Source organism: Mustela lutreola, chromosome 13 (assembly GCF_030435805.1).
Source record: "Mustela lutreola isolate mMusLut2 chromosome 13, mMusLut2.pri, whole genome shotgun sequence".
Classification (NCBI taxonomy): domain Eukaryota; kingdom Metazoa; phylum Chordata; class Mammalia; order Carnivora; family Mustelidae; genus Mustela; species Mustela lutreola.
Genome location: NC_081302.1, coordinates 14719888 through 14746212, shown reverse-complemented (window position 1 = coordinate 14746212; position 26325 = coordinate 14719888). Strand labels below are relative to the sequence as shown.

General features: G+C 43.4%; 2 protein-coding genes across 9 annotated transcripts in view; one reads left to right on the top strand and one right to left on the bottom strand.

Annotated features, from left to right (window-relative positions):
• Window positions 1-21921, top strand: part of CLDN10 (claudin 10) — a 119237-nt gene extending 97316 nt beyond the window's left edge. For all 3 annotated transcript variants that reach the window (XM_059144820.1, XM_059144821.1, XM_059144819.1), the window contains exons 2-5: window positions 5788-5949; window positions 6037-6118; window positions 20819-20926; window positions 21592-21921. In XM_059144820.1, the coding sequence (XP_059000803.1) occupies window positions 5788-5949; window positions 6037-6118; window positions 20819-20926; window positions 21592-21715 (476 nt within the window). In that variant the 3' untranslated portion in view covers window positions 21716-21921. The remainder of the gene's footprint in view (window positions 1-5787; window positions 5950-6036; window positions 6119-20818; window positions 20927-21591) is intronic.
• Window positions 21922-24466: 2545 nt separating this feature from the next.
• The window catches only part of DZIP1 (DAZ interacting zinc finger protein 1), a 51415-nt gene continuing 49556 nt past the window's right edge, over window positions 24467-26325 (bottom strand). For all 6 annotated transcript variants that reach the window (XM_059144812.1, XM_059144815.1, XM_059144817.1 and 3 more), the window contains one exon: window positions 24467-25224. In XM_059144812.1, coding sequence (XP_059000795.1) covers window positions 25148-25224 — 77 coding nt within the window. In that variant the 3' untranslated portion in view covers window positions 24467-25147. The remainder of the gene's footprint in view (window positions 25225-26325) is intronic.

Genomic DNA, 26325 nt, shown 5'->3' with positions numbered 1-26325 from the left:
TCCACAAGTAAGTGAAACCATAGGATAATTAGCTTTCTCTGCTTGACTTATTTCACTTATTTCCCGTCCACGTTGATACAAATTTGGGTATTCATCCTTTCTGATGGAGGCATAATACTCCATTGTATATATGGACTGTATCTTCTTTATCCATTTGTCCGTTGAAGGACATCTTGATTCTTTTCACAGTTTGGCAACTGTAGCCATTGCTGCTATGAACATTGGGGCGCATGTGGCCCTTCTTATCACTACATCAGTATCTTTGGGATAAATACCCAGTAGTGCAATTGCAGGGTCATAGGGTAGCTCTATTTTTAATTTTTTAAGGAATCTCCACACTGTTTTCCAAAGTGGCTGCACCAACTTGCATTCCCACCAACAGTGTAAGAGGGTTCCCCTTTCTCCACATCCTCTCCAACACTTGTTGTTTACTGTCTTGTTAATTTTGGCCATTCTAACTGGTGTAAGGTGGTATCTCAATGTGGTTTTGATTTGAATCTCCCTGATGGCTAGTGATGATGAACATTTTTTCATCTGTCTGTTAGCCATTTGTATTGTATGTCTTCTTTGGAGAAGTGTCTGTTCATGTCTTCTGCCCATTTTTTGATATGACTATCTGTTTTGTGTGTGTTGAGTTTGAGGAGTTCTTTATAGATCTTGGATATCAGCCCTTTGTCTGTAGTGTCATTTGCAAATATCTCCCTCCATTCCATGGAAAGTGATTGTTTTTAAGATTTTATTTTTAAGTAATCTCTACACCCAATGTGGGGCTCAAACATACAACGCCAAGGTCAAGAGTCATAGGCTCTACCAACGGAGCCAGCCACGCACCCCTAAATAATTGTTTTTTAACTTTATTTCTTTATCCACACAGTTTCTACACCCAGTGTGGGGATCAAACTCACAACCCCAAAGATCAAGAGTCTTCTGACTGAGCCAGGCTAGTGCCCATAAATGATTTTTTTTTTTTTTAATTTTGGAGGTCACTCCTGGACTTGTTATATACGTTACGATCTCAGCCCATTGCTTGGCTTTACATTTATGACACCTTTTCTTATACAAAGCTTTGAAATGTGTACTATGATCAAATTTGTAAATTTCTTCCTGCCACCTCTGTCTTCTGTGGCTTAAGACAGCATTGCCAGAGTGTCTAGCCTTACTTTTCTGTGTCTCTCAGAATAACATCTTGGGGGGTTTGATCACACAGCTTTGTTTTCACGTAGAGGAGTCGATCTCCCCCATCCTACAAGCTGACCTTCCCGGAGCAGGCCCCGCCATAAGGTGTCTGCGCAGTATTCCCCAGGGCAGCTGCATCTGGTGGAGGCTGGTTCTGAGAGGTCCAGCAAACATCGCACGGCCCATTGGACTCCCTGACACTCCTTTGAAGGGGCAGAGAAGGCTGCATTACCGTAGACCTTGGTGACCGCAGGCCTGAGCAAGCCAGTCCTCCCCTTCAATCAGGCAGAGGCTCTAGATTGAAAAAAGAATCCAAGAAGGAAAAGAGAAGGCCCACAACTCTCTCCAGGCAAAGAAGGAGCTTCTTAGGCGGAAGAAGGAGCTTCTTGGGTATAGATGATGGTGACGTTTTCCCCAGTATCATCCCTGTAAGGAAAATCAGACCCAGAAAAGCTCAATGTGTAGATTCAAGTTTACATTAAGACGCCAACTCCACGTTCTGGTTAGTGCGATGGAAGGGAAACTTTGGTGAGTTTCGTAAAACTCACCAGACGCTGTTTGTACCGTTCATCTTGCGAAGGAAGTGCTCTTAGCCCTGTTTTACAGCCGAGAACACTGAGGCTCCAGAGAGATAAGGTCATGTAATCAAGTCGCACAGAAGGTACATAAGTAGAAGATCCAGAGCGGAGCCTCGGGCTCCCTGCCTTCCTCCCATTTCACTCTTTTTGCAGAGGATTTGCAAAAGCCACACAAAGCTACCCACATAAGGAAAGCTCATTGTTTTTTCTCCCCCATCTCTATCAGCTCACAAGAGTGCTACCGGGGTGTTGTCTCCACCAGGTGGATGTTTTCACTTTTGCTCGTTTGAAATGGAAAATAAGGCACACGTCATTTGGAAATCACTTAACTTTTAAGGGACACCTTGAAGGTTTCCTCCAGCGGAATTCGTGAACTTAAAGTCTGTATTTTACTAACTGAAAATTTCACGATGGAACAAGCTGGTGATTTCTGTTTATCTCCAGCTCCCATGCCTCTCAAAGCGCCGCACGGTCTTCATCTAAGAATCATTTTCAGCAAAGTTGTTTTTAGTACCTGCCATCTATTTGTGTTAGTGGGAATGTCTGCCGTTTCTTCCGAGAGAGTTAACTATAAATTATACGGCAGAGAACTTCTAAGTAAATATGTTCATGCCTCAGCACTTTAATGTGTTAATTAGCTATTAAAGGTGTCAGTAAATTAGACCTGTCAAAAATAATGGCCTCCTTGACTGGGTTTTACTACCACTTCACTTACTTGCAAGTTTTGCCCTCTGGAACTGTTAATAAGCAAAGCTGCAGAGGTTAGCCTTGCGAAAGATAAACTCTGGAGTTTGTTGGAACTCACCTGAGGCCTGCGTCTGTGGGTGTTTTAAGGACTGGTAGCCCCAAATTTACACAACCCAGGCTTACCAACACCTGGAATCCATCTACAGCCAGCAGCCAGGGTGGTCTTTATCCTGCGGAGAATCTCGGTCCCTATTCTTTGTTCCCTCTAGCCAATGATTGTATGGTCAGGTGCCTTCCTTTGTTCATACAGCAAATTAGCAGTTTCCCCACTGCTGTTGGAGGCTGGAGACAGCTACCTTTCCCTCCAGGTCAGGGTTCTTCTGGTGGTTACTGAGCAAGGACCCAAGCTCATCAGGGATAGTATTTCTCCTCTCTTGCTTGTGCCAGGAGACCAGTCCTGCTGCAGACCTGAGGGCCGAGACAGGAGAACAGGAAGAGAACCTCAGAAAGAAGTTCTAGGAGGAAACGGTTGAATACAGTTTAAAGACTCATGGTGTTTTCATATGAAGTCAGATGAAGGATAGAATGCACCACCAGAGATTCTTGCCCCCCACCTACATCTGGGAAAACTCATCCTGTGTTCTAAATGATCAGATTGTAGATTTCGCCTTTTGCCAGCCTCCTGCTTCTGCTCATCAAGCCCGTATGATTGCGAAAGTAAATGAAGTTTTCTAAGATAATATTTATGCATATCTTATGGAGGCTACCTCTCATACAGACTGTTTTCTCTGCTTCTTGATTGCAGCTAGTCAGCTAACATAACTCTAGACCAGAGATTGTAATAAATCTCCGGAAAAGAAAAATGAAACCACACTGTCCCAGGAGCTCCGGTGGTAAATGATGAGCCAGTTGTGCTTATCCTGATAGATGTTCTCCAGTCTTATGAGGGGCTAAGGGCCTTCCTCTCCATCTGTGCTTCTGCCTGCCTCTCCGCTCCCCAACGCCCCCCCCAGGTCTGGCTGGGGGACTAAGGGTGGAAATTAAAAAAACAAAAACAAAAACAAAACCTGGCTCAGTCTTATGCAGCAGAGACCCAGATAGCCTTGCAGCATTATAATTGCTACCCAAATAAGCCTCCTTTGTCCTGTTGTGCTAATAATAAATTTGTTTTGCTGTTTTTGATAACCTCACTACCAGCAGAACTATTTTGTCTGTGGAGTTAGTTCACATTATAAAATAGAACGTTGTCACTGCTGTCTACCTTCATGGAGGTCTAAATTTGTTGGAATTAAATGGAGCACTTTCAGAGTACTCTTCAAAACAGATCCTAGCAATGGAATTGAGGCTTAAAATTTCATTTCAAAGCAACGTGGGCTGGAAGTGACCTGTCAGCCTCATTTCTTGAATTTATAATTACCGCGGTCTTAGAATTATTACTTATCGTAGGCTTTCCCTGGGTACTACCAATAAATGACTTGCTGTATTTATGAATCTTTTCAAATTAGAAAACTTAATTCCATATGTAAGCCTGACGTACTCCTATGTTCATTTACCCAACAAGCATTTACTCACACCTGGTATATGCCATCGCTATTTCAGGTTGAAGTATGGCCCTGTTTCAGGCTGAAATGAAAATGACCTTCTGTGCTTAAAATGTATGGGTTTAAATTCTGTTAATTTAAAATTTGTTAGTGTCTGGACAAAAGCCACGTCGAAGTTGACCCCCACCGTGGCTCTGCAAGTAAGAACAGGTGGTTAAGAAAATGGGTGGTGCCAGGAAATGATCAGGCAACCCAATAGAATGAGGTTTTGGGGGGCTTGGAAAGCATCTATTTATATGTATGTAGTTAACTTCATAATGATGGAGTATTCTTTCAGTAAACAACTCTGCTTTAAAAAAATTTTTTTTAATTTTATTATGTTATGTTATTCACCATACAGTACATCATTAATTTTTGATGTCACATTCCGTGATTCATTATTTGTGTATAACACCCAGTGCTCCATGCAACCCATGCCCTCCTACATAAGTAGGGCGTGGGTATGAACGCCTGGTGGGTATGAACCCACCACTGGGCCAACCTATCCCACCTCTCTGAAACCCTTAGTCTGTTTCCCAGAGCTCATAGTCTCTCATGGTTCCTCTCCCCGTCTCGATTCCCCCCCCTTCATTTTTCCCTACCTTCTCCTAATGTCCCCCATGCTGTTCCTTATGTTGCACAAGTAAGTGAAACCATATAATTGTCTTTCTCTGCCTGACTTACTTCACTCAGCAGAATCTCCTCTAGTTCCATCCGTGTCGATGCAAATGGTGGACATTCATCCTTTCTTATGGCCGCGTAATATTCCATTGTGTACATGAACCACATCTTCTTTATCCATTCGTCTGTTGTAGGGCATCTCAGCTCTTTCCACAGTTTGGCTATTGTGGACATTGCTGCAGTGAACATTGCGGTGCATGTGGCCCTTCTTTTCACTACATCTGTATCTTGGGGTAAATACCCAGTAGCACAATTGCTGAGTCATAGGGGAGCTTTATTTTGAACTTTTGAGGAAACTCCACACTGTTGTCCAAAGTGGCTGCACCAGCTTGCATTCCCACCAACAGAGTAAGAGAACAATCCTGCTTTTCTTTTCTTTTTTTAAAATTTTTATAAACATATAATATATTTTTATCCCCAGGGGTACAGGTCTCTGAATTGCCAGATTTACACACTTCACAGCACTCACCAACAATCCTGCTTTTCTAAACCCGGTTTTCCTCTGTGTGCACCAAAAATAATAAAATGTCATTAAAATACTTCTTGATTTAGACTCATCATGGTTTCTGATGGGATTCCAGTTGGTCTCCTTTATGGGGTCCCACTAATATCAGAATACCATGCTGCCCAATTATAAATTTTTATAATCTCAAAACCATGAAAACATCCATCTCAAAGGTCAAATGTGCAAAGGAGGAGAAGGGTTGAGACAGTGGCAGACGATGTTTCTTACAGAGAAGGATTTTGTAGTCAGAACAGGGTGGAATCTGTTTTTGTCTCTTCCTGACTCCTCTCTGGCGTATCCTGTAACCTCTGGTGCCTCTGTGTCCTCACCTGTGAAAGTGGGAATACCAGCGCTCAGGGGCTCTATCCTGAGGATTGTGCACACCCTGATCCTGGAAGTGTGCTTTCCTGGCTTGCTTGTTTTATGATGATGTTTTGTTTGTTTGTTTTTCTTTTTGTTTTTGTTTTTGTTTTTTCCAGAAAACAGAGCGATCACTCAGAAGGACAGTGCAAAATGGGGATTTCTCCCTGGACAGCCACATGTTTTCTGTTAACGGAGATGTGACCTATTCTAATTGCAGGTTATATCCAGGCATGTAGAGGCCTTATGATTGCTGCTGTCAGCCTGGGCTTTTTTGGTTCCATATTTGCCCTGTTTGGAATGAAGTGTACCAAAGTCGGAGGCTCAGATAAAGCCAAAGCTAAGATTGCTTGTTTGGCTGGGATTGTATTCATACTGTCAGGTAAATAGTAACTTTCTCCCAAACGAGGTACTTCACGATGTTAATGAGAGGACACTAACCACAATTCTTTCTTCTGATACTTTGTAGGGTTGTGCTCAATGACTGGTTGTTCCCTGTATGCAAACAAAATCACAACGGAATTCTTTGATCCTCTCTATGTTGAGCAGAAGTAAGTACTCTTCTCAGTCTGTCTGTTTCTAGCTTGCAGGAAATGTACGCAGATTAATCTTCTAAATTAAGTTACATAAATTCCTTACGTGGTGCCTGAAAGGGAGACAGGCTGATCAGCAGTGTTCGATGACATCATTGCAAGAGTAAACACGTTCTGTACTGCATTGGCAAAAGATGCATCTAATCACTGCATGGGTGTCACGTAGGGTCTTATCTCTAAAGAGCTCAAGGCATAGGATTTAAAATTATAAATGTCATCCACTGGGCATCATTAATCTGGGGTCAAGTAGAGGGAAAGTGGAAGAGATGTGGGGGCAGGGGAGGAAGAACTAGGTTGTGTGCTCACAGGAAATGAAGAGCTGGCTTTGACCGATAGCCATCCCGATTATAGCTGCCAGCTGCTGGCATCTGGGCCAGGGGCCACCACGGTTTCCGATGCTCATCTGGAAACCGCGACCATGCTCCTGAAGATTAGGGGTCTGTGAAGGAAGTATCACTTTTTTCATTTTTACTTAACCTTTTATTATTATTTATTATTTTTTAAAGATTTTATTTATTTATTTGACAGAGAGAGACCAAGCAGGCAGAGAGGCAGGCAGAGAGAGACAGAGGAGGAAGCAGGCTCCCCGCCAAGCAGAGAGCCCAATGCAGGGCTCGATCCCAGGACCATGAGATCATGACCTGAGCCGAAGGCAGAGGCTTAACCCACTGAGCCACCCAGGCGCCCCTTTTCTTAGCCTTTTAAACTAGCTCCTTGATGAGCTGCAATTAATCAGCCTTTATTTTAAAAAATGTACATGATGCAAGGTTTAAAAAAAAAAAAATGCTCCTGTAGTGGTTAGACACCACCCAGTTGTGACCGGTCTGGGTTGCAGGTGAGTGGTTTGGCATTTACAGATGAGTTTGTGGGAGGGGGTTGATTTTTAACTATGGGCTATTGGTTTTTATAGTTTCCCTAGGCTTAATTCTTTGCCTTGGGAAAACCCCAGGGATACCAAATTAGAAACAATGATATATGCAGTATTTTGTCTCCCACAAGAATATGCCCACATAGCCCTGTGGAAAGCCACATCTGTACGCATGTGGATAGTTAGCAGCTGGGCTGGTGATGCTTTCAGTCTTCAGGTCAACCGTTACTGAATTTTCCAAAAAAGTTACTAAAATTGCTGGCTAGGTGTGCATTCCTTTTTTCTGGTGGGTTTAGAATCTTCAGGGAATTGATTTGTTAGTTCTGTCTTTAGTGTCTGTCTTTTATTCATAAATAACAGGTGCTTAGATAATGAAATAGAATGAAAATAGTCACTAATACCTGTTAAGCCCCTACCATGCACCAAGCAGAGCATTGCAAATATTCTCTTATTTTATTCTTGCAACAATCTTAAAAGTAGGTTCTCTTGGTGCGACCTTTTTGAAAATGGATGTGTGCAGTTAATGTGTACAAGGGAATCTGGACTAAACAAGTACTGTCTGATTGAACTAGGATTGAACTAGGAGTCAGACCACACAGGCTTGCTCTAAGATGCATGGTTTACAATACTTGATTTCATAATTTTGGTGACCGTATCCTATACATATTTTTTCATCATGGGAGTTTCTTTTCGTATGATTTTAATAACTATTTTAAATTTTATTAAATGGGAAACAAAATAACTGTTTTGGACCCCAATATAATTTTTACACTCCTGCCTCTGTTGGAAAAATGGGTTCTGATTTATAAATTTTCTCCTAACTAATATTTGATCATGAGATTTGTACAAGTGTGTGTGACACCAGACATTGAGACGAAAACTCAGACTGTGCTCCTGGAGATAGGAAGCATGTTAATGATATTTAAATGAAATATAATTTTCCTCAAATGATAGATTTTTATTTCAGGCTTTGGTATCCTAAATATATAACAAATTTCTCATGATTTACTGTATTAAAGAAGTTGCTCGTGTTTTTGGACTAACCGTTCTAATTGCTCTCTTTGTTTCCCTGACAATAATTAAGGATGTCTTTTTCAGAATCTTAAAAATCATTTCCGTCCTTTCTCAGAAGGTCAGGACTAATTCATATATACCCTGTAATTTAAGTCTGTCCTTTGTGTGATTTTATTTTTCCAGTACTTGCTATATACTCAGTCACCTAGTTTTGTGCCATTGGAATTTCTGATTTTCTTTTAGATTTTGGTTAAACTCAGTTCAGTGATTATGGCCTCTGAGATGTTTTCTTTATTTCCACATTCTTGGTGCAACCTTGAACAACCCCATTCCCTGTAATAATCTGTCGGCATTCCTCTCTCTACCTGCGCCTGCTCTGTCTACACGCTCACCTGTAAAACCAGGATAATAATGGCACTCTGCTCTTAGAGTTAATGTGGGAATTCGGACAGTGTGTATATATATGCTTAGAACTGATTAGAACACAGGAAACCCCGGGTACCCTATTACTGTATGGCGTTAGCTATTATTAAGATTGCTTTTAAAATTATGTGTAGTATTTAAGATGTGACTTAATCTTTATAGATGCTTTGATTAGCTCTCTTCTGAAGTGGCTTAAAAATATAACACCTGCATTTGGCAATTTACCTCACGTAATTAAAAACACAAGAGCGAGGCACTTTTTGAAAAGCAACAGGGCTTATAAACCGGTAATATTTACAAATAACAGCCCCTTCACACAACACACTGAGAGAAAATATAAACTTTACTAATTATAACCGCTGCATTTTGAGAACATGTTAGCTCCTTGAGATAAGAGCTCGCTCACATCTGTATCTCCGACAGTGCCTTGCGCAAAGGCAGATAGTCCATTCAGATGAAGGAATGACAAAGCCCCGAGAATTGTAAATGTGACCAGATTCTGATTACCCATCATGGTAGAAAAGAGGCATAAAGGACAGGTGACATCTTCAGGAATTCATAGGCGTCTCTGAAATAAACTCCCTTCTCTAAAAGGCGGCAAATCAACCCTCTTGGCTTCATCTGTTTTCCTCTTATTAACAGCTTGAGTAGAGGACAGAGAGTTGAAAATGAGAAAGATTAAGAAGCTAGAAATTGGCTCTCCACACGAAATTCTTTTTTTTAATTAATTATTTTTATTAACATATAATATATCATTAGCCCCTGGGGTGCAGGTCTGTGAATTGCCAGGTTTACACACTTCACAGCACGCACCACAGCACATACCCTCCCCCAATGCCCGTAACCCAACCGCCCTCTCCTGAACCCCCTCCCCCCAGCAACCCTCAGTTTGTTTTGTGAGATTAAGAGTCACTTATGGTTTGTCTCCCTCCCAATCCCATCTTGTTCCATTTTTTCCTTCCCTGCCCCCCACAACCCTCCACCCTGCCTCTCAAATTCCTTATATCAGAGAGATCATATGATAATTATCTTTTTCTGATAGACTTACTTCGCTCAGCATAATGCCTTCTAGTTCTATCCACATCATTGCAAAGTGGCCAGATTTCATTTCTTTTGATGGCTATTTAGTATTCCATCACATTAATATACCACATTTTCTTTATCCATTCGTCTGTGGATGGACAACAAAGTTCTTTCCATAGTTTGGCCATTGTGGACATTTTTGCTATAAACATTCGGGTGCACGTGCCCCTTTGGATCACTACATTTGTATCTTTGGGGTAAATACCCGGTAGTGCGATTGCTGGGTCATAGGGTAGCTCTGTTTTCAAATTTTTGAGGAGCCTCTATACTGTTTTCCAGAGTGGCTGCACCAGCTTGCAATCCCACCAACACTGTAGGAGGGTTCCCCTTTCTCAGCATCTTCTCCAACAACTGTTGTTTCCTGACTTGTTAATTTTAAGCCATTCTGACTGGTATGAGGTGATATCTCATTGTGGTTTTGATTTGTATTTCCCTGATGCCGAGTGATGTGGAGCACTTTTTCATGTGTCTGTTGGCCATCTGGATGTCTTCTTTGCAGAAATGTCTGTTCATGTCCTTTCTTGATTGGATTATTTGTTCTTTGGGTGTTGAGTTTAAGTTCGTTATAGAATTTGAATACTACCCCTTTATCTGATATGTCATTTGCAAATATCTTTTCCCATTCTGTCAGTTGTCTTTTGGTTTTGTTAACTGTTTCCTTGGCTATCCACACAAAATTCTTTTTTTTTTTTTTAAAGATTTTATTTATTTATTTGACAGACAGAGATCACAGGTAGGCAGAGAGGCAGGCAGAGAGAGAGGGGGAAGCAGGCTCCTCGCTGAGCAGAGAGCCTGATGCGGGGCTCGATCCCAGAACCCTGGGATCACAACCCGAGCTGAAGGCAGAGGTGTTAACCCACTGAGCCACCCAGGCGCCCCTCCACACAAAATTCTTAAAGTAGAATCTTTAAAGCAAGATTTTGATTTGGCCTCAGCCGGCATTTGCTAGAATTTCATCACCGGGGCCGGTGACTTAGTTTGTGCATGAACTTAGGGATGTATTGGAGAATCGAGGCTAAAGGCAGGGCAGCCCTAGGTGGGCTGGGGTTTGGAGAGTATGGCTGCAGGAAGGTTCTGACTTTCGCTGGCAAGAGTAAGTTCCTTGAGTTCAGAAAACATGTATCCCCTCACTGCCTAGCACCGGGCCTGGTGAGTGGAATTCTGATCTGTAGAACTGATCCTTTCAGGATCAGGGGGAAAGCTTGCCGTGGTCTCCCCCCACGGTGGAGAGGAGGGAGGAAAGCAAGAAGACAGGCACGCTCACTCCTCTTCTCTTCCTTATCTCATACCCTTCTTCCTAAAACCAGTTACCTCCAAGTCACCGCTCCCCCCACAGCCCTAGACGGCATGGCTGAGGCACAGGTGTGCGTGTGTGTGTTTGATCTTCAGCTAGGCGGTGAGCTCTAGTTTCCATCTCCGGTGAGCAAATCGTAGCCCTCCCACACCTACCCCCTAAAACGCACTGGGAAATGGTCCGGGCTCAGAACCTAGTTGTGTTGTTGTTTGGATTTCCTTAGGATGCTGTGCTATATTAATTGAATCCTCTGTGGATTTCCAGGACATTCCTATGTATGGTCTACCCTGGTGGCCTAGTTAGAAACACATACCTAAGCTCATCAACAAAGTTCCTACTCCATTCCTACTGTGTGCGAGGAACTCAGTAGGCACTTTACGGATGAGAGAAAACGAGTGGCTTCAAGTGTAGCTGGAGAAAAGATCAAGGCCGTAGCCATGCCCCCCGCATCCTGCTGTCTGTTCTGTGGCTTTGCATTCCGAAACCTGTCCTTGTTGGGAAGTTCTTCCTCCCAGGCTCCGACACTTGACACATGGCAGTGTTTAAAAGAGTTACATCTGACTGTGGTCATGTTCTGCTTTTCCCCCCTTTCCTCCCTTTTGTTTGGCTTCTTTGCTCTCATTCAAGTTGTAATTATGTTTCATGACATGACAGGCTGGACTCCCACAAAGCCTTGAAAACGATTTCCCAACTCTCTCCTTTGGGCTATTTCAAACCAACTTCCTCCTTTTTATTAAAATAAAGCCTAACAAATCCAAAAAAAGTCTACCTTCCTGCAAGGTTATGGTAACTGGTACCCCCAGCATGATTCATCCTACTAGGGGGATGAAATTTAAATCAGTTATTCCCCCCACCACTTTGTCGTCCAAACCACGAACTTCCTAAAGGTCTTGATTTGTTTTCTTAAATAAACTGTTCCAAGAAAGAATTTATGGACACAAAGAAACTTCTTTTCAAATCCGTGCAAGGTTGGAGCATTGAACCATTGCCCTAATTGAGGAAACAGGGCGTTGTAATCTTAGATTTATTCTCTTTTAGTACACGAGATTTATTGTTAATATTTTGGCTCAGATAGTCTCACATTTGGGCCTTATCCTCCGGGCTTTCTTATTATTTTCAGAGTATTTAAAACCATAGATGTATTTATCCCTTGCACTCACTTTTGGCATACATTACGTTTCCACCTTAGGGCTTAAGCTTTACTCAGGTCAAGGCTTTTCACCACTGTGGTTATTTAGTCGTTAGAAGTGAACAGCTGTCTACGCTTTGGTCAATTCTCTCTTCTTGTTATCTGTCCCGTTCAACGAACAAGTGACAACTCAAGGAGTCCCTCTCTAAATTACACATTTCCCCGGGTGTGTTTCAAAGGAATATCGATCTCACTACGTGACCTTGCCAAGATATTTGACTTCTCTCTTTTGTCCTCATTATAACTTAATGAATTATGGATGTTTGTTTATTTAAGCATACTCCACTCATGAGATTATCTGGAGAGTGGATTAATATCGGTAAGCAGCTCACAGATTCTTGGACAAGGGGTTCCATGGATGTGTCAGATACCACGAACAGAAACAATTCAGCAGTTAAATATGAAGAAGGGTGATTCCATGCCTTCCCTGCGTTTAGGAGGAGCCCAGGCCGCTTCAGATCGCCACAATGGCTCTGATGCTTTTGGCAGGCTAGTATGACTTAAAAATACACTTGGAAACCAAATGGGTTTTGTTTTCACCAACCTGCACCTAAAGTCATGAACCCTGCCAGCTTGCTGTGGTTTCGGATGACTCTGCTTTCTGCACCACCACCCAACCCCCCAACTCCCAGGACCCCTTCCCTCTCCTCACATACTGGCTAGTTCCTGCTTATCCTGCAGGACCTGTGTCCTGGGGAGGTGCCCCCCTGTGTGCTTCTGTTCATCGCCCACACTTGCTGCTCCCTCCCCCAGGCCAGACCAGCAGCATCTCCAAGCAGAGACCACCTCTTGCTGATTTTGGAATCTCTTGTGCCTAGCCCATGCTCCGTGACATTTGTAGCAAGGATGGGCCGACAGCAGTGGTGTATGACTGTCTGTCTGCCTGCATCTCTCCTGCAGTGGAAAGACCGAGTACGTTTGTGAAGCTAGGCCGAAGGGAGTGGGGACAGGATGCACGTACTGTTTCAGTGTGAGGACCTGGATCCCGTCCTTCGGGCTGCCTGGGAGTAAACCCCAGCTCTGCCACTTATCCATCGTGTAACCTTGAAGAAGAGCCTTATCTTTTCTGGGCCCCGTGTTCCTCGTCAGTAATGTGGGGATAATAAATAAATATTCAGTGATTTAGAACCGTGCATCAGCGCACAGTAAGGACTCAGTAAATGTTAACTCTGATTTTTAAGGATACTGATGCTTAGGCCGAGTACCTTAATGTCACTATTCCTTACTTTATGTGGTATGTTGAAGTTAGCCACAGAGAGATGGGTCTTAAACGCTGGAGACATTGAAATGATATCATTGAAGTGGTAACGCTTGGCTCTCAGATAGAAGGCATTTGGAAGGGGACCTAGCATGGAACCATTTAAAAGAAATAAGGGTGGAATAATTTCTTCTTCCTTCCTGATCACCTTGGTCATAGCATTGAGTTAGAGACGGGCAACTGCTTGAAACTGTCCAGTGCACAGATGTTCTGGAGGCCCTCCTCGTGAGATCTGTCCTGCATACTTCTCCCCCAACACCCGGCTGATTCTAAACTGCTTCCAGGCAGCCTGTGGACAATTCTGAATAAAATGTGGGATACGTGTTCTGTTGACTCAGGCTTTTTGCTGCAAGTTCATCTATGTATTTTTTTCTCAACCCAAACAAATACACATACCCATCTGTGCACACACAGATTCTTGACCTGTGCTCAGTGACGGGGGCCGTGCCCTCAGGGGTCCCAAGGCAGCGTCAATTGTTTTAGGAATTTCCTGTCTGGAATCACAGCCCCTTCTGCCCTGTCCGTTATGCAGACTTCATGGTTGGTGTGCAAAGTTGTTACTGTACCGGCTTGAGCAGTAGGACTCAATACATCATTTCTCACCTGAAATCAAAGAAAACCCAGTAGACCCCACACTTGTCCATATGCATGGAGCTCAATGGCATAGATATTGCCAAACAATAGATTTGGGGGGTTTTATTTTTGAAAGATTTTATTTAATTATTTGTCAGAGAGAGAGAGAGCACAAGCAGGGCGAGCAGCAGGCAGAGACAGAGGGAGAAGCAGGCTTCTCTCTGAGCAAGGAGCCTGATGCGGGACTCGATCCCAGGACCCCGGGATCATAACCTGAGCCAAAGGCAGACGCTTAACCCACTGAGCCACCCATCCTTCCCAACAGATTTGTTTTTGAAGTGAAATATAAAACTTTGGAGACAGGAGTTACTTCTAGATTGTAAGTTAATTTGGCTAATATTAGATTAAGTTACACTGTGGATTTTTTTTTTAATTTCCCTGAATACTTGGCAAGAATTGGACTTCTGTAGAGATAGATACTCACTGTGCACTTCACAGGATGTTGGAAGGGGAAGGCAGCAGAGAGGCGAAGAGGCAGTTTGCAGGCCAGCTCCTGGCTTCATCCTTGCTCCTCTGGGATCTTTAGGGAGATGAAGTTGTCTGTCTGGTTAAGAGCTCTACTCCCTCCTGCTTCTCCATGTTAAGAGGATTGAAGAAGAAACATATATTCACCACAGTAGCATGTGGTATGTCACCAATAAGTGTTACCCGTTGTTAATATATGCCATTTGTAGGATTCTGAACAACCTTGTTGGTGAGTCATAATACAGAGAAAGATAATGCATGCTTGTCTGTTTTAATCTGGCCATAGAAGAGCAATTTAGAATTGGCATCCCCCCCAAAAAAAATCAGTCTTTATTTTGTGTTTCCTAAATATGAGGATTCTCCATGAAGTTTCCATGCTAGTGGATGCTTATTATTTAAGTTACCCCTTCCTATTTTAGCCAGCATTTGGAAGGCACCTGCTACTACTTTGTAAGCCTCCTGGGAAGCCATGGGTGACGAATCCTGTGGCATCTCACAGGCCGTGGGAAGGAACTGTTCTCTGAGGGGTTTGTGGAAGGGAAACCAGACTGGGCCCAAGGCGGGGAGACGCATAGGCTGGGTGGGCACCCCACAGCCCATCCCAGTAGCTGGCCCCCAGAAGAAGAGTGTGGAATAATGGGTGTGTGTATGTGTGTGTTTGTAGATCATACCTCTAGAATACTTCTTTCATATAAAACCTATTCATGTATTTATATAGACCTTGGATTATATAAGCCTTTGAGTTGAAGGAAGTTTATGTGAGGTGGTCATCTTTAATTTAATTTAATTTAATCTTTAATTTAATTTAATTTAATTCCATACCGATGGAATTCAATTTTAAAATATTTACGTTGATAATATATGGTATACTTTCTAAACTCTAAACACAAGGAGAGAGAGAGAGAGTGTGTGTGTGTTATTTTCAGGTAACTGGAATATTTATTTTGGCTGCTACCACTCCTGGTGAAAATGAGGAGTAGGACAATATATTTGAAGAAACACATTATCTTAGGTGTCAAGGGCTTGGACCCTAGCTCTGTGACTTTCAGCAAGGTCATGTCACTCGTCTGGGGGTCTTAAAGGAGAAGACTTTTTTTTTCATTCACTACCCAGTTTTTGTTTTGCCGGAGCTGCTGCGTTTTCTTTTTTTTTTTTCCAGTCCAACATGCCCTGATTTTCATTACTACACTCACCTCTTTTTGTGTGGGGTGAGAAGACAGCCTGAGGGGAATTCAGAAGAAATTCCATACCCTGGAGCTTGTGAGCCACGGAGAAGGCAGTGAGCCGGGGAGAGAGAAAACACCCTCCTCTCTGGAATGACAACTAGAAAAGTACATTGCTCTGATTGTATTTTCTCAGATTGATAAAATCTTTTATTTAGCTAAAGTATACTGTAAAGGGAAGAAGGAGAGGTGGTGAAGGGCTCAAGCTTTGGAATCATGGTTCTGGGCTTTAAATCCTGGTTTGACTGTTTACTGAGCTGAGGCCCGAGGCATGTGGTTTCATCTCCCTGAGCTTCAGTTTCCTCATTTGTAGAATGGGGTAGCAATACCTCTCTCTCAGAATTAGAGTGAAGATCGAATGTAATTATGCGAAGAACGAAATGTTGACACACACACACACACACACAAATCCTAGTACAGTGAGCTGATGCTAATCATCGCTATTGTTGTGGGCGTTTACTTGAACCACATCTCTGGATCTGAGAGAACAGATAATGTTTACTGGGCAAAAGCATGCTGTTCTGATGCTGCTGTTAAATTTCATTCCACTCTGCTGCTGCTGCTGTTTGCTTAATATCTGCCTATCCTTGCGGGACTTGGAGATCCTTGAGAGCACAGCTGTATCTCTCTCGTCCACCTCGAAATACAGGATGAGCACAATGCCTGGCATGTCGTTTCTGTGCTGGTGACCCCAGTAGGCTACACGAGCACTCTGGGGGTGGCCGATAAGTCATGACAGGGGTTTGGATGCAAGGAAAATGGAAAGTGGAGGTGCCAATAAGAGATGTTCTCCATTCCATGCCTTTAGATTACCATGAAGGTTACAGGGCTGAAATATGAGTTGAAGTGTGAGATGATCAGAATTAAGGCCTCCAGTGTGCTACCAGGCACAGCCAGGTGTGTGAGAATAATTTCACCCAGTAGTGTGGAGGACATCTGAATGTGTTCAATCTTTGTGGTTCTTTTGGGGGGAGTTTTTAAGGAATTAGTCTGTGGTTTCATTTCTCTGGATGGAAGTAAAGTTTTTCCCTGTTTACTAAATTTACATTCCATGGCATACATGAATTGAAGTCAGGCAATTACATACATGAATTGAGTAGTCCTGTCAACTGAGTGGATTTTTTTTTAAGATTATTTATTTATTTATTTATTTGACAGAGAGAGAGAGATCACAAGTAGGCAGAGAGGCAAGCAGAGAGAGAGAGAGGAGGAAGCAGGCTCCCTGCTGAGCAGAGAGCCCAATGTGGGACTCGATCCCAGGACCCTGAGATCATGACCTGAGCCGAAGGCAGCGGCTTAACCCACTGAGCCACCCAGGTGCCCAACTGAGTGGATTATTTGAGGTACTCCAAAAACAATGTTTTGATCCATGAAACGAAATTCTGTCCTCTCCTTGACAGTCATGGATCTGTCTGGTGCTAAGCAGATTTATAGCTTTCCAGAATAATGAGAAAACATCCACAATCGTGGCAGCCCAATAAAGAGAGCATGCTCTGAGTGGGGAAGCTGCTCTGGGGCCAGGAGGGCATGGTTAAAAAAAGAAAGACCCACAATAGAGCACCTGAAATTTGCTGATCTTCTGAGTTGTAAGAGTCAGCTTCTTAGCATTACCCAAAAAAATGAAGAAAGATTTCTAGGCAGAGACTAAGCTTCCCAGTGAGTGTCAAAGGAGACAAGCTCTGGAACGAATCTGAGTGAATATTATATTGCTCTCCCTCAATCCTGTCTCTCAGTAATACCAGCCAGTTTTTGCCAGATCACGCACACTGATAGGTGTGAATTTGAGTCCCTGCTGAGTTAGTCAGCTCTACGTGTCTTTTCACAGAAGGAAGAAGAAAAAGTCTCTGCGAGAGAAAGGACCAAATCACAAAAGCCAGCTTGTTAAAAATTGCTGGTGTAGACATGGAGTCTCTCAGAGACTTCCGCTCTGAGCTGGTACTATTTATTGTTTGTCTCTGACAGAACTCACAAGGAACTCAAGTGGAAATGATATTTTTCTTGGAATAGAGTCTATATCTACAGATTTAAAGAAAAATGAAAATATATTTAAAAATAGGAATACACAAACCAGTTTTTTTAGCCTAAGACAAACCCATGATTCCTCAGGAAGTTTCCAGATGAGCGTAAATGAATATAAAGGCATGTTGCGACATTTGACCTGCCTGAGTAATTTATCTTCTGATTTGTGACAACACTGTATACACGTTTGCATGCTCCTTTGAGTGAATTCACAGTGCTGAGCCATGGCTTATGATTTCTATCACCTTCGCCGTTGATTGACTATTATTAATAATTAGAAGCTTGTTTTTAATCAATTGTGGTAGCCAGCACTGGAATCCTATTTTAGAAAGCTAAATATATTTTTAAGAAAAACCTCTGGCTATAGCTTCAGGGGCTAGTTGCAGGAAGAGTAATATTAAGGCGTAGTATCAGGAGTGAAGACTTGCCTGAACTCTAGGAGGACAAAAAAGAGAGAAAAACAGAAAGTATCATTAAACGGTAATCCCACGATAATGTTCTCCAAGTAGAAATGTTCAGTGTGCTCACTTGTGACTGTTTTTGCAGTGACAGCATGACAAGGGGCGTTTGGTACCAGCTTACTACTGTAGCACTTGCAGAATTTTGTTTGTTTCTTCATTTTAAGATTTTACTTACTTATTTTGAGAGAGAGCATGCGCACACTTGGAAGGGCAGACGGGGAGGGAGAGGGAAAGAATCTCAAGCAGACTCCACTTGGAGTGCAGAGCCTGACATGGGGTCAGTCTCGTGACCTTGAAGCCATGACCTGAATGGAAACCAAGAGTCGGACACTCAACCGAGTGTGCCATCTGGGCTCCCTAGGACTTTCGGATGTTTTAAAGAGGTCGGATGACCCGCGCTTAACAACCTGGAAGGCACTCTTCTTTTTTTATGTGCATGACTGTGTTCAAACATCGTAAAAGGGCTGATTGTGGAAATTCAGGATATTGTTTAATGAAGGCACAGAACAGAACTCACAGAACTGTGGATTTCACGCTCTTGGCCTGGTCAGCTCTTTTAACCAGTGCATCTGAGTCCTTTGGGGCCAGTTTTTGTGTGCAGTTTGAGGGTGTTTTGTTCCCCTTTATAGCAATCTTCTGTTCTTGGGAGCATTTCTTGGTTTCCAGAACATAGTTAGTGCTCTACTACAGGGTGAGGTCTTATCCCCTGATTGTTCTGCTGAGGCTCTGCCTTGCTTCAGTGACCCCCTGGGTTTCCCAGAAAAGGCAACACAAGAGTGAGAAAAGAAGGGACCCCGGGGCAGCAAATGCAGGCTGTGAAAATGCCACCGTAGCCAGATCTGCAAATGAGCAAGTAGACCCAACATTCCTAATCTTCAGTGAGTGTTGCTCCTAACTTCTCCCAGCTGGCAGTCGGGGCCACTCTTCCGTCACTGCTGTGATTCACACCAGAGAGCCTACCCCTGCCCGGCCAGGAGTTCAGGTCAGTGACACGGCATGTAGAAACAAACGAGGCAAAACTCAGGATGGGCCCAGGCAGGACATGCCTCCTGCTCTCAATGGTGCAGTATGGCCTTGAGACCTAAGCCTGACCCGCTGCGCCTGGCTCAGGGGACTGGCTGTGGAGGGAGCCTGCCTTGGCCCTGCCTTGGCCCTTGTCACCCTCACTTCTGACTTTCCTGTCTCAGCCCTTCTGCAGATTCTACGTGACCAAAAGAGACCCCTTCCACTTGGGGTCTCCACTTCTTTTTATCGCCATTAGGTTGGGGGTAGCGTCCATCAGTCGTTGCCTTGAGACAGAAATCTATGGGCCAAAAAAACTTGAGAATCACTTCTTTATTTAAAAAAATCCCTATTCTTCAGAATAAGGATAGGCAAACATGAAAACGCTCAGCCCTAACACTTTGGTATACTTCTGTCATTCCTTATTTGTTTTTCTGGGTGAGTGCTCTTCCCCTAAAAAGATTTCCTCTAGTCCTCCACAGCAAAAAGTGATTTCCTTTTTTGTTCTCCATAGCATCATTTGTATCCTTGGGTGGGGACCTGTCCAGTGCAGGAGCTGACTTGTGTATCAGGTGGATCTTTGCATCTGCTCAAGGCATCAGCAGAGTGCTGTGGATAGCCAGATGGCAATCTGTCGCTAAATGATGTTATTGATAAGATAGTTCTGTATCTAACACTGACTTTGTATGGTCTCTGTAGAGGAAGAACTTAACTTTCTCCCCCCTCTACTCTCCTGGGCCCTATAAATTAGACTGACAAAAGACAGATTAACGGGAGAAAAATAGAGTTGGTTAACACCCACATCATGGAGACCTGTAGGAGTACTCAGTGATGAGTAACTCAAGGGGCTGGTTAGAACTTGGGCTTATATGGCATCTAAATAAAAGAACACAAGTTCAGAGAGAGGTGACAAGACCAGAGAAAAGGACTTTGACCTTCTGGGGCAGCAGACTGTGGGAAGGCAGATCTATGGTGGAACTAATGGAAGATATGGATGGTTAGTTGAGTTTGTTATGAAGATCCCCCTGGTGTCTTTGTGTGTCCGCCTGGGTGGTACTGTTGTCTCTGGTGATTAACTTCTGTCCTTCCTGCTAGGCAGGGTAGGGGGGCTGGGAGGGACATCTTTACAAATCCATGTCCTGCTTTAAAACAAATGGGGAGGGGCGGAGAGCTTTTCTGGTATCTGCTTCTCCGCTGCTGCCTTCAGCTCAAAATAACCCTCATGCCCCAGTGGCCTGTTTGGGGGTGGCATATTCTGCCGTCCTTCAACACCTCATACATGATTTGCAAAGAAATGTTTATTGAATTGAATTAAACTGAAAGCAAAGGGAACCCGCCATTTTCTGACCAGACTCTGCGAAATAATTTACCCTGCGCAGTGGACCAGCTAGATGGAACATTCTGGGAGCTTCAGACGGGCCTAGAGAGAAGGTACCAGCTGAGCCGGGAGGCCTGGGCTCCTCAGCTGGCTTTGCTTCTGCTTTGCCTGCAGGGGTCATCTCTTCTTCCTTTCGGGAAGTCAGAAAGATATAATCAAGAGGTGGCTAGAAAAACACGTCAAGGGAAGTTTAAAGTGTTATAAAGATATAAGGTGTTGGTACTTAATGTACTAGCTGCGGTAATAAATGTTTGCGATGAGCATTTAGACAATCTTGGCTCGTTGGTCTTAAATACTGCTTATGCCCCGCATACGTCCACCGTAACACCTGTACGCACTCCCTCGCAGGTACGAATTAGGAGCAGCTCTGTTTATCGGATGGGCAGGAGCCTCGCTCTGCATCATTGGTGGAGTCATATTTTGCTTTTCAATATCTGACAACACCAAACCTCCCAGGTATGGAAAAGAGACAGGAATGACCTGTTAAAATTATTGCTGGTGGGGCAAGTTAGAGATCGTTCACACGATTCTCAGAAATGTCCCAAAACTAGGATTGGTAAAAGTTTGGGACATATAGTGAAGGTAATATTAAATAAAATCAATACAGTGAATAGAATATACAGTTAAAGTTAATTTAAAGAAAAAACAAACCAAAAAACCCAGAGCTTTACCTTCTTACACTCCAGAGCCGTTTCTGTGAGCAGAACTATAGGGCTTCCTGCGTAAATTTCACCGTTTTTATAATTTATATATAATTATAATTTATATATTATATATATTATATTTTATAATTAATATATAATTAAAACCCTCATCACTTTCACATAGAGAATCCTGACGAAGGTCCTTCCAATCCCCAGGGTCCAGGAAGATGGGTTTTAAAAGAGAAAAACTGAGCAGATGAACAAGCCATGCGTTTCTTCTGCTGAATTCGCACTAACTGTTCAGAAATGACAGTGAGACAGTTGGGTGGGTGGGGAGTGGCGGCGCGAGAGAGGAAGAGAGAAAGCCCACTCCCGAGTCATCAGGGTAGGTCTGAAACTGCTGGGACAGAAGCAGGGGGTGATGGTTTCTGCTCTCCGTGTACAGGAGGATCTACCAGACTATGTTTTGCTTTGCAGGATGGGATACTCCTACAACGGGGCCACGTCCGTCCTGTCTTCTCGGACAAAGTATCATGGCGCAGAAGGAGATTTTAAAACCACAAACCCCTCCAAACAGTTTGATAAAAATGCATACGTCTGAAAAGCACTGCTGCGAGCTGTCTCGAGTTATTGTACAAGTGAACTGTTCACAGAATGAGCCCCCTCTTTGAGGCTCTCCTCTAATTCACACTCCAAACTATTTTTAAAAACATGAATTTGGAGAATTTGCTGATTGTGTGGATGTCTATGTTCTAATCATTTTCTGTTGTGGCTTTCTATAAAAAAATAAACAGGTTATTTACAGGATTTGTACATATTTTGTACATTTATAGAACGTGAGGAGAATTTAGCACCAGTGGATCAAGTATGTGTAACGGAGCCTTCTCGACCATTCAGACGTGACATGCTTTGTCCCCCATTCCTGGTTTCTCTTCCTTCCTATATGAAACAGAAGGTGTGTAAGGAGCAGTGTCTTATGAGTAGTGTGGGGGAAGTCTGAGGCTGTTCCTCAAAAGATGTTTGGGTTGAATGATCAGGTTACTGGTTGTGTTGTGACGACTTCCAGTTTCTTACACCTGTTTGTCACTACTGTGATTCTCAGTGACCGCTCAAGGAAAGGCTAATGGGGCCAGGACATTGCCTGGCACGTCCACCTTAAAGAACCGCTTAGGCTTCTCTGATACAGAAAGCAGATTGAGGGCTGGAGTGTCAGCATGAACCTGGCTAGAGACGCTGGTCATGGTTGACTCGGGGAAGGATTCCAGAGCCTGCGTGGCGCCTGCCTTGCTCACAGTGACGGGTGAGTTCCGGCGTGTCTCTCAGGCCCTGTGTGCACAGCCACTCTGGGTAATGGAGAGACCTACCCTTTTTCAGGGCACGTAAGTTGCCCCAAGGGGTCTCTGAACAGCGTGAAAGACTTAAAAGGGAAAAATCACATTATTTGGAAGATGCTCAGTGGGAAGAAGAGGAAATGAACAAGTTTGTTACTAAAAAAATGATCTGTATTACATATATACATATATAATATGTAAAAATATGTGAAAATATATAAATATGTAATATATAATTAAAATAATATGAATATAAGATATATATTATATATAATATTTATAAATATCTCTTCTAGGGATACAAATGCAATGAAAGCCACAAGGGGGTATATTAGGTGCTACAGGCTAATGTGGGGGGCAGGATTTTATGGGTGTGTGTTTAGAACCAAGTTTTTTTATTTCAGAGATGTGCTGAAAGTACTAAAGGTAATGTTTAGATTGTACTGAAGTGTTCTAGCTCCTGAAGAATTTAGGGAGAGGAGGGGGTGGTGAAAACACAGAAAAGCTCTGTTGGGAACCACAAGCGTGTTAGCTGTACATCGGTGAAGGGAAACACAGGATGCAAAGACAACTGAAAGGAACCACATCTCCGAGGACAGCAGGGTAGGTTGAAAGAGAGGAGCTCAAGGAGTGGCTTTTGCAAAACAGACGGGCCGACTTAATTTAAATACTGGGTTTGCATAGCAGAGCTCAGCCCATTTCCGCACCCCTTTCCACTGGGTGTGGAGACGCGGAGCAGAGACCCGGGTAAAGCTTGCTCTTTTCACCTTCTAGTTGTATGGCTTTGGGCAAGTTACTTAATTCTACATTTCTCACACCTTCAGGATGAGGATTATGATAAATATCGTTTCCCAAAGTTGTTCTGATTAAATGAACAAATGATGCATGTTAAAAAAGCAAAATAGGGGCGCCTGGGTGGCTCAGTGGGTTAAGCCGCTGCCTTTGGCTCAGGTCGTGATCTCAGGGTCCTGGGATCAAGTCCCGCATCGGGCTCTCTGCTAGGCGGGGAGCCTGCTTCCCCCCACCCTCTCTCTGCCTGCCTCTCCGTCTACTTGTGATTTCTCTCTGTCAAATAAATAAATAAAATCTTTAAAAAAAAATAAAAATTAAAAATAAAAAAGCAAAATAGGGGTGCCTGGGTGGCTCAGTCAGTTGGGTCAGGGCTTGGGTCGTGATCTCAGGGTCCGGGGATCGGGTCCCACGTCAGGCTCCAGCTCAGCGGGGAGTTTGCTTCTCCCTCTCCCTCTATCCCTCCCCTGCTCATGTACTCGCTCTCACTCTGTCTCAAATAAATAAAATCTTAAAAAAAAAAAAAAACACAAAATAGACCCATATACATCAATAAATATCTGTTGGAAAAGTGACTGAAAGAGTCCAGTGGCCTGTCTTCTCAGGCACGGTGTAGCTCTGGTGTGTTGCTCATTTCTCTCCTCCTATATGGAAATTTGATTTGGCATTTATTAAAGTGCTTACATAGAAAGTGAGTGCATGTCCATCAAACGGCCCCTGTGGGAAGTGCTGAAAATGTGCAAGTGGACAAGTGAAAAGGCCCCTTGGGGGAGGCGGGGGAGGGGCAGAAACACAAATGATTGTGGCTTCAGATCAGGACGTCGTGTGGCACAGCTAACAGGGCGAGCCGGACCTCCCAACAAGGTAAGTTTAGCTCCGAACTCATCCTTAGTAACTCAGCCGCAGTCCCAGTGAGGTAAGGGAGGGCTTTACTTGAAAGGTTGGCGAACTGAAAAGAGATCTAAGACCCAACAGACTGTTAGTTAAAATGTTACTTTTGGAGTGTGGGGGGTGGTGGGGACAGAGTACAGACAGTACCACAAAGTAAAAAAAACCAAAAAACAAAAGACAGCTTCTATGAACTTTCTGACCACTGACAATTGTTAGGAACAGAACTAATTAGTTTTGAGGTATTTTATAATATGGGTGGGCATTTGAAGAGTGGGGAAAAAACCCGACATACACGTATGAGTCCAGTAATGTCTCAATCTTTGCATATTCTGATAAATTAATTGACATTGAAAACAGCTACATTTTATTCATAAAATATCCAAGGTAAAGACTATACTGCAGAAATGGTATTTAACGTTCTAAAATAATTGTTTAATAACAACATGCTTACAAGGGCTCAAGTCGGAGTATGGTGCACATACTTCTGGAAAATGTATTTAACTTAGCCCAGCTCTATTTTTATAATTCTAAACTTATTTCTATATGAAAAATAACCAATCTACTCTTAAGATTTCACCGATTCCACTAATTCAATTTTAAGCGTACTAATGGAATTTTATAATAAAACACTTCCAGTGTGAAATGGACATAAGATATATTAAATAAAAAGTTTTAATTCAAACCGAAATCTGCTATAAGTTTTAAAAAAATTCACTTAAGAATTAGTTGAAAAAATACACTTAAACACTAGAGTACCGTTCTGAAGAAAAAACTTTTTATGACTTCAAATGACATATTAATTTTAAGCAGCAGAAGTCAAACACCTCTATATGCTTCAAAATACTGTTGACAATTGTGTTCCGATACTGAGTTAGGTGCTGTTATAGAGACCCTTGTTCTTGGAATCAGCTTCCGTGTCCTTGTGGGAAATACTGTAAGGCAGGAGCGGGGGGGTGGGGGTCTTGTGGGCAGGACGCTGGGAACCTGCCGGTGTCTTCAACTTGACCCCCTTGAGGTGGTGGTTACACATCTGAAGAGTCGCTCCAGTCGGTCACTGTCACTAAGCTGCTTTTCAGGGTGCTGGATTCATCTTGAAGTCCTGTGGAGGGAGAGAGAGGAGGAGGAAGAGGAGCTCCAGTGATCAGACAAGCCTGTAAAAATCCGTCATTTGTTCCTCAGTGTCCAGGTCTGTTGGCTAATCCTCACGCCCCCGACTCCCACAGGCTTGGAGGAGGCTACAGGGCCACGAAATGGCCACATCTCCAGGGAACCACGAGGGACCCATGTCTAGAGGCTTCCACTCAGCATCTCTCCTCTGTATCCAGCCCAGGGTCAGGATCCTTAACCGCGCTCAGGAACGTTCTGTTGCTACTGACTCTTGAGTGACAGGTGTGAAGAAAGGAGGATAAAATTATAATAAGCCAAGGAGGAACTAAATGGTAGATATGGGTTTTTTCTAGGGTCGATGGGCTTCACTAGGAAGCACAGATAAGCTAGTGATGGGCACCATGTGCGAGCAAAGGCCCGGCTCACATTCTGGGGGAGAGGAAAGATGACTTGGAGAGCAGACGCAGCAATGGCTCGGCTTACAAAGTGATGTGGCGAGAGATCTCGCTGAAAATGGGAAGGACAGGGAGGTTTGCGCATATAATTTATTTTATTTTTTATTTTATTTTATTTTTTTTTTAATAATTTTTTTTTTATTTGACAGAGAGAGTGAGATCACAAGTAGGCAGAGGGGCAGGCAGAGAGAGAGAGAGGAGGAAGCAGGCTCCCCGCTGAGCAGAGAGCCCGATGCAGGACTCGATCCCAGAACCCTGAGATCATGACCTGAGCCGAAGGCAGCGGCTTAACCCACTGAGCCACCCAGGCGCCCTGCGCATATAATTTAAAGTAACAGATGGGGCGGGGCGCCTGGGTGGCTCAGTAGGTTAAGCCTCTGCCTTCGGCTCAGGTCATGATCTCAGGATCCTTGGATTGAGTCCTACATCAGGCTCTCTGCTCGGCGGGGAGCCTGCTTCCTCCTCTCTCTCTGCCTGCCTCTCTGCCTACTTGTGATCTCTCTCTGTCATATAAAAAAAAAAAAAAAAGTAACAGATGGGGACAGGAAAACACCGAACAGGAGTCCTGAAAGCTGTCCTGAGAGCAGAAAATGAGCCACAACCCCATCTGTCTTAGCAAGACATCAAGAGTTCAAGTC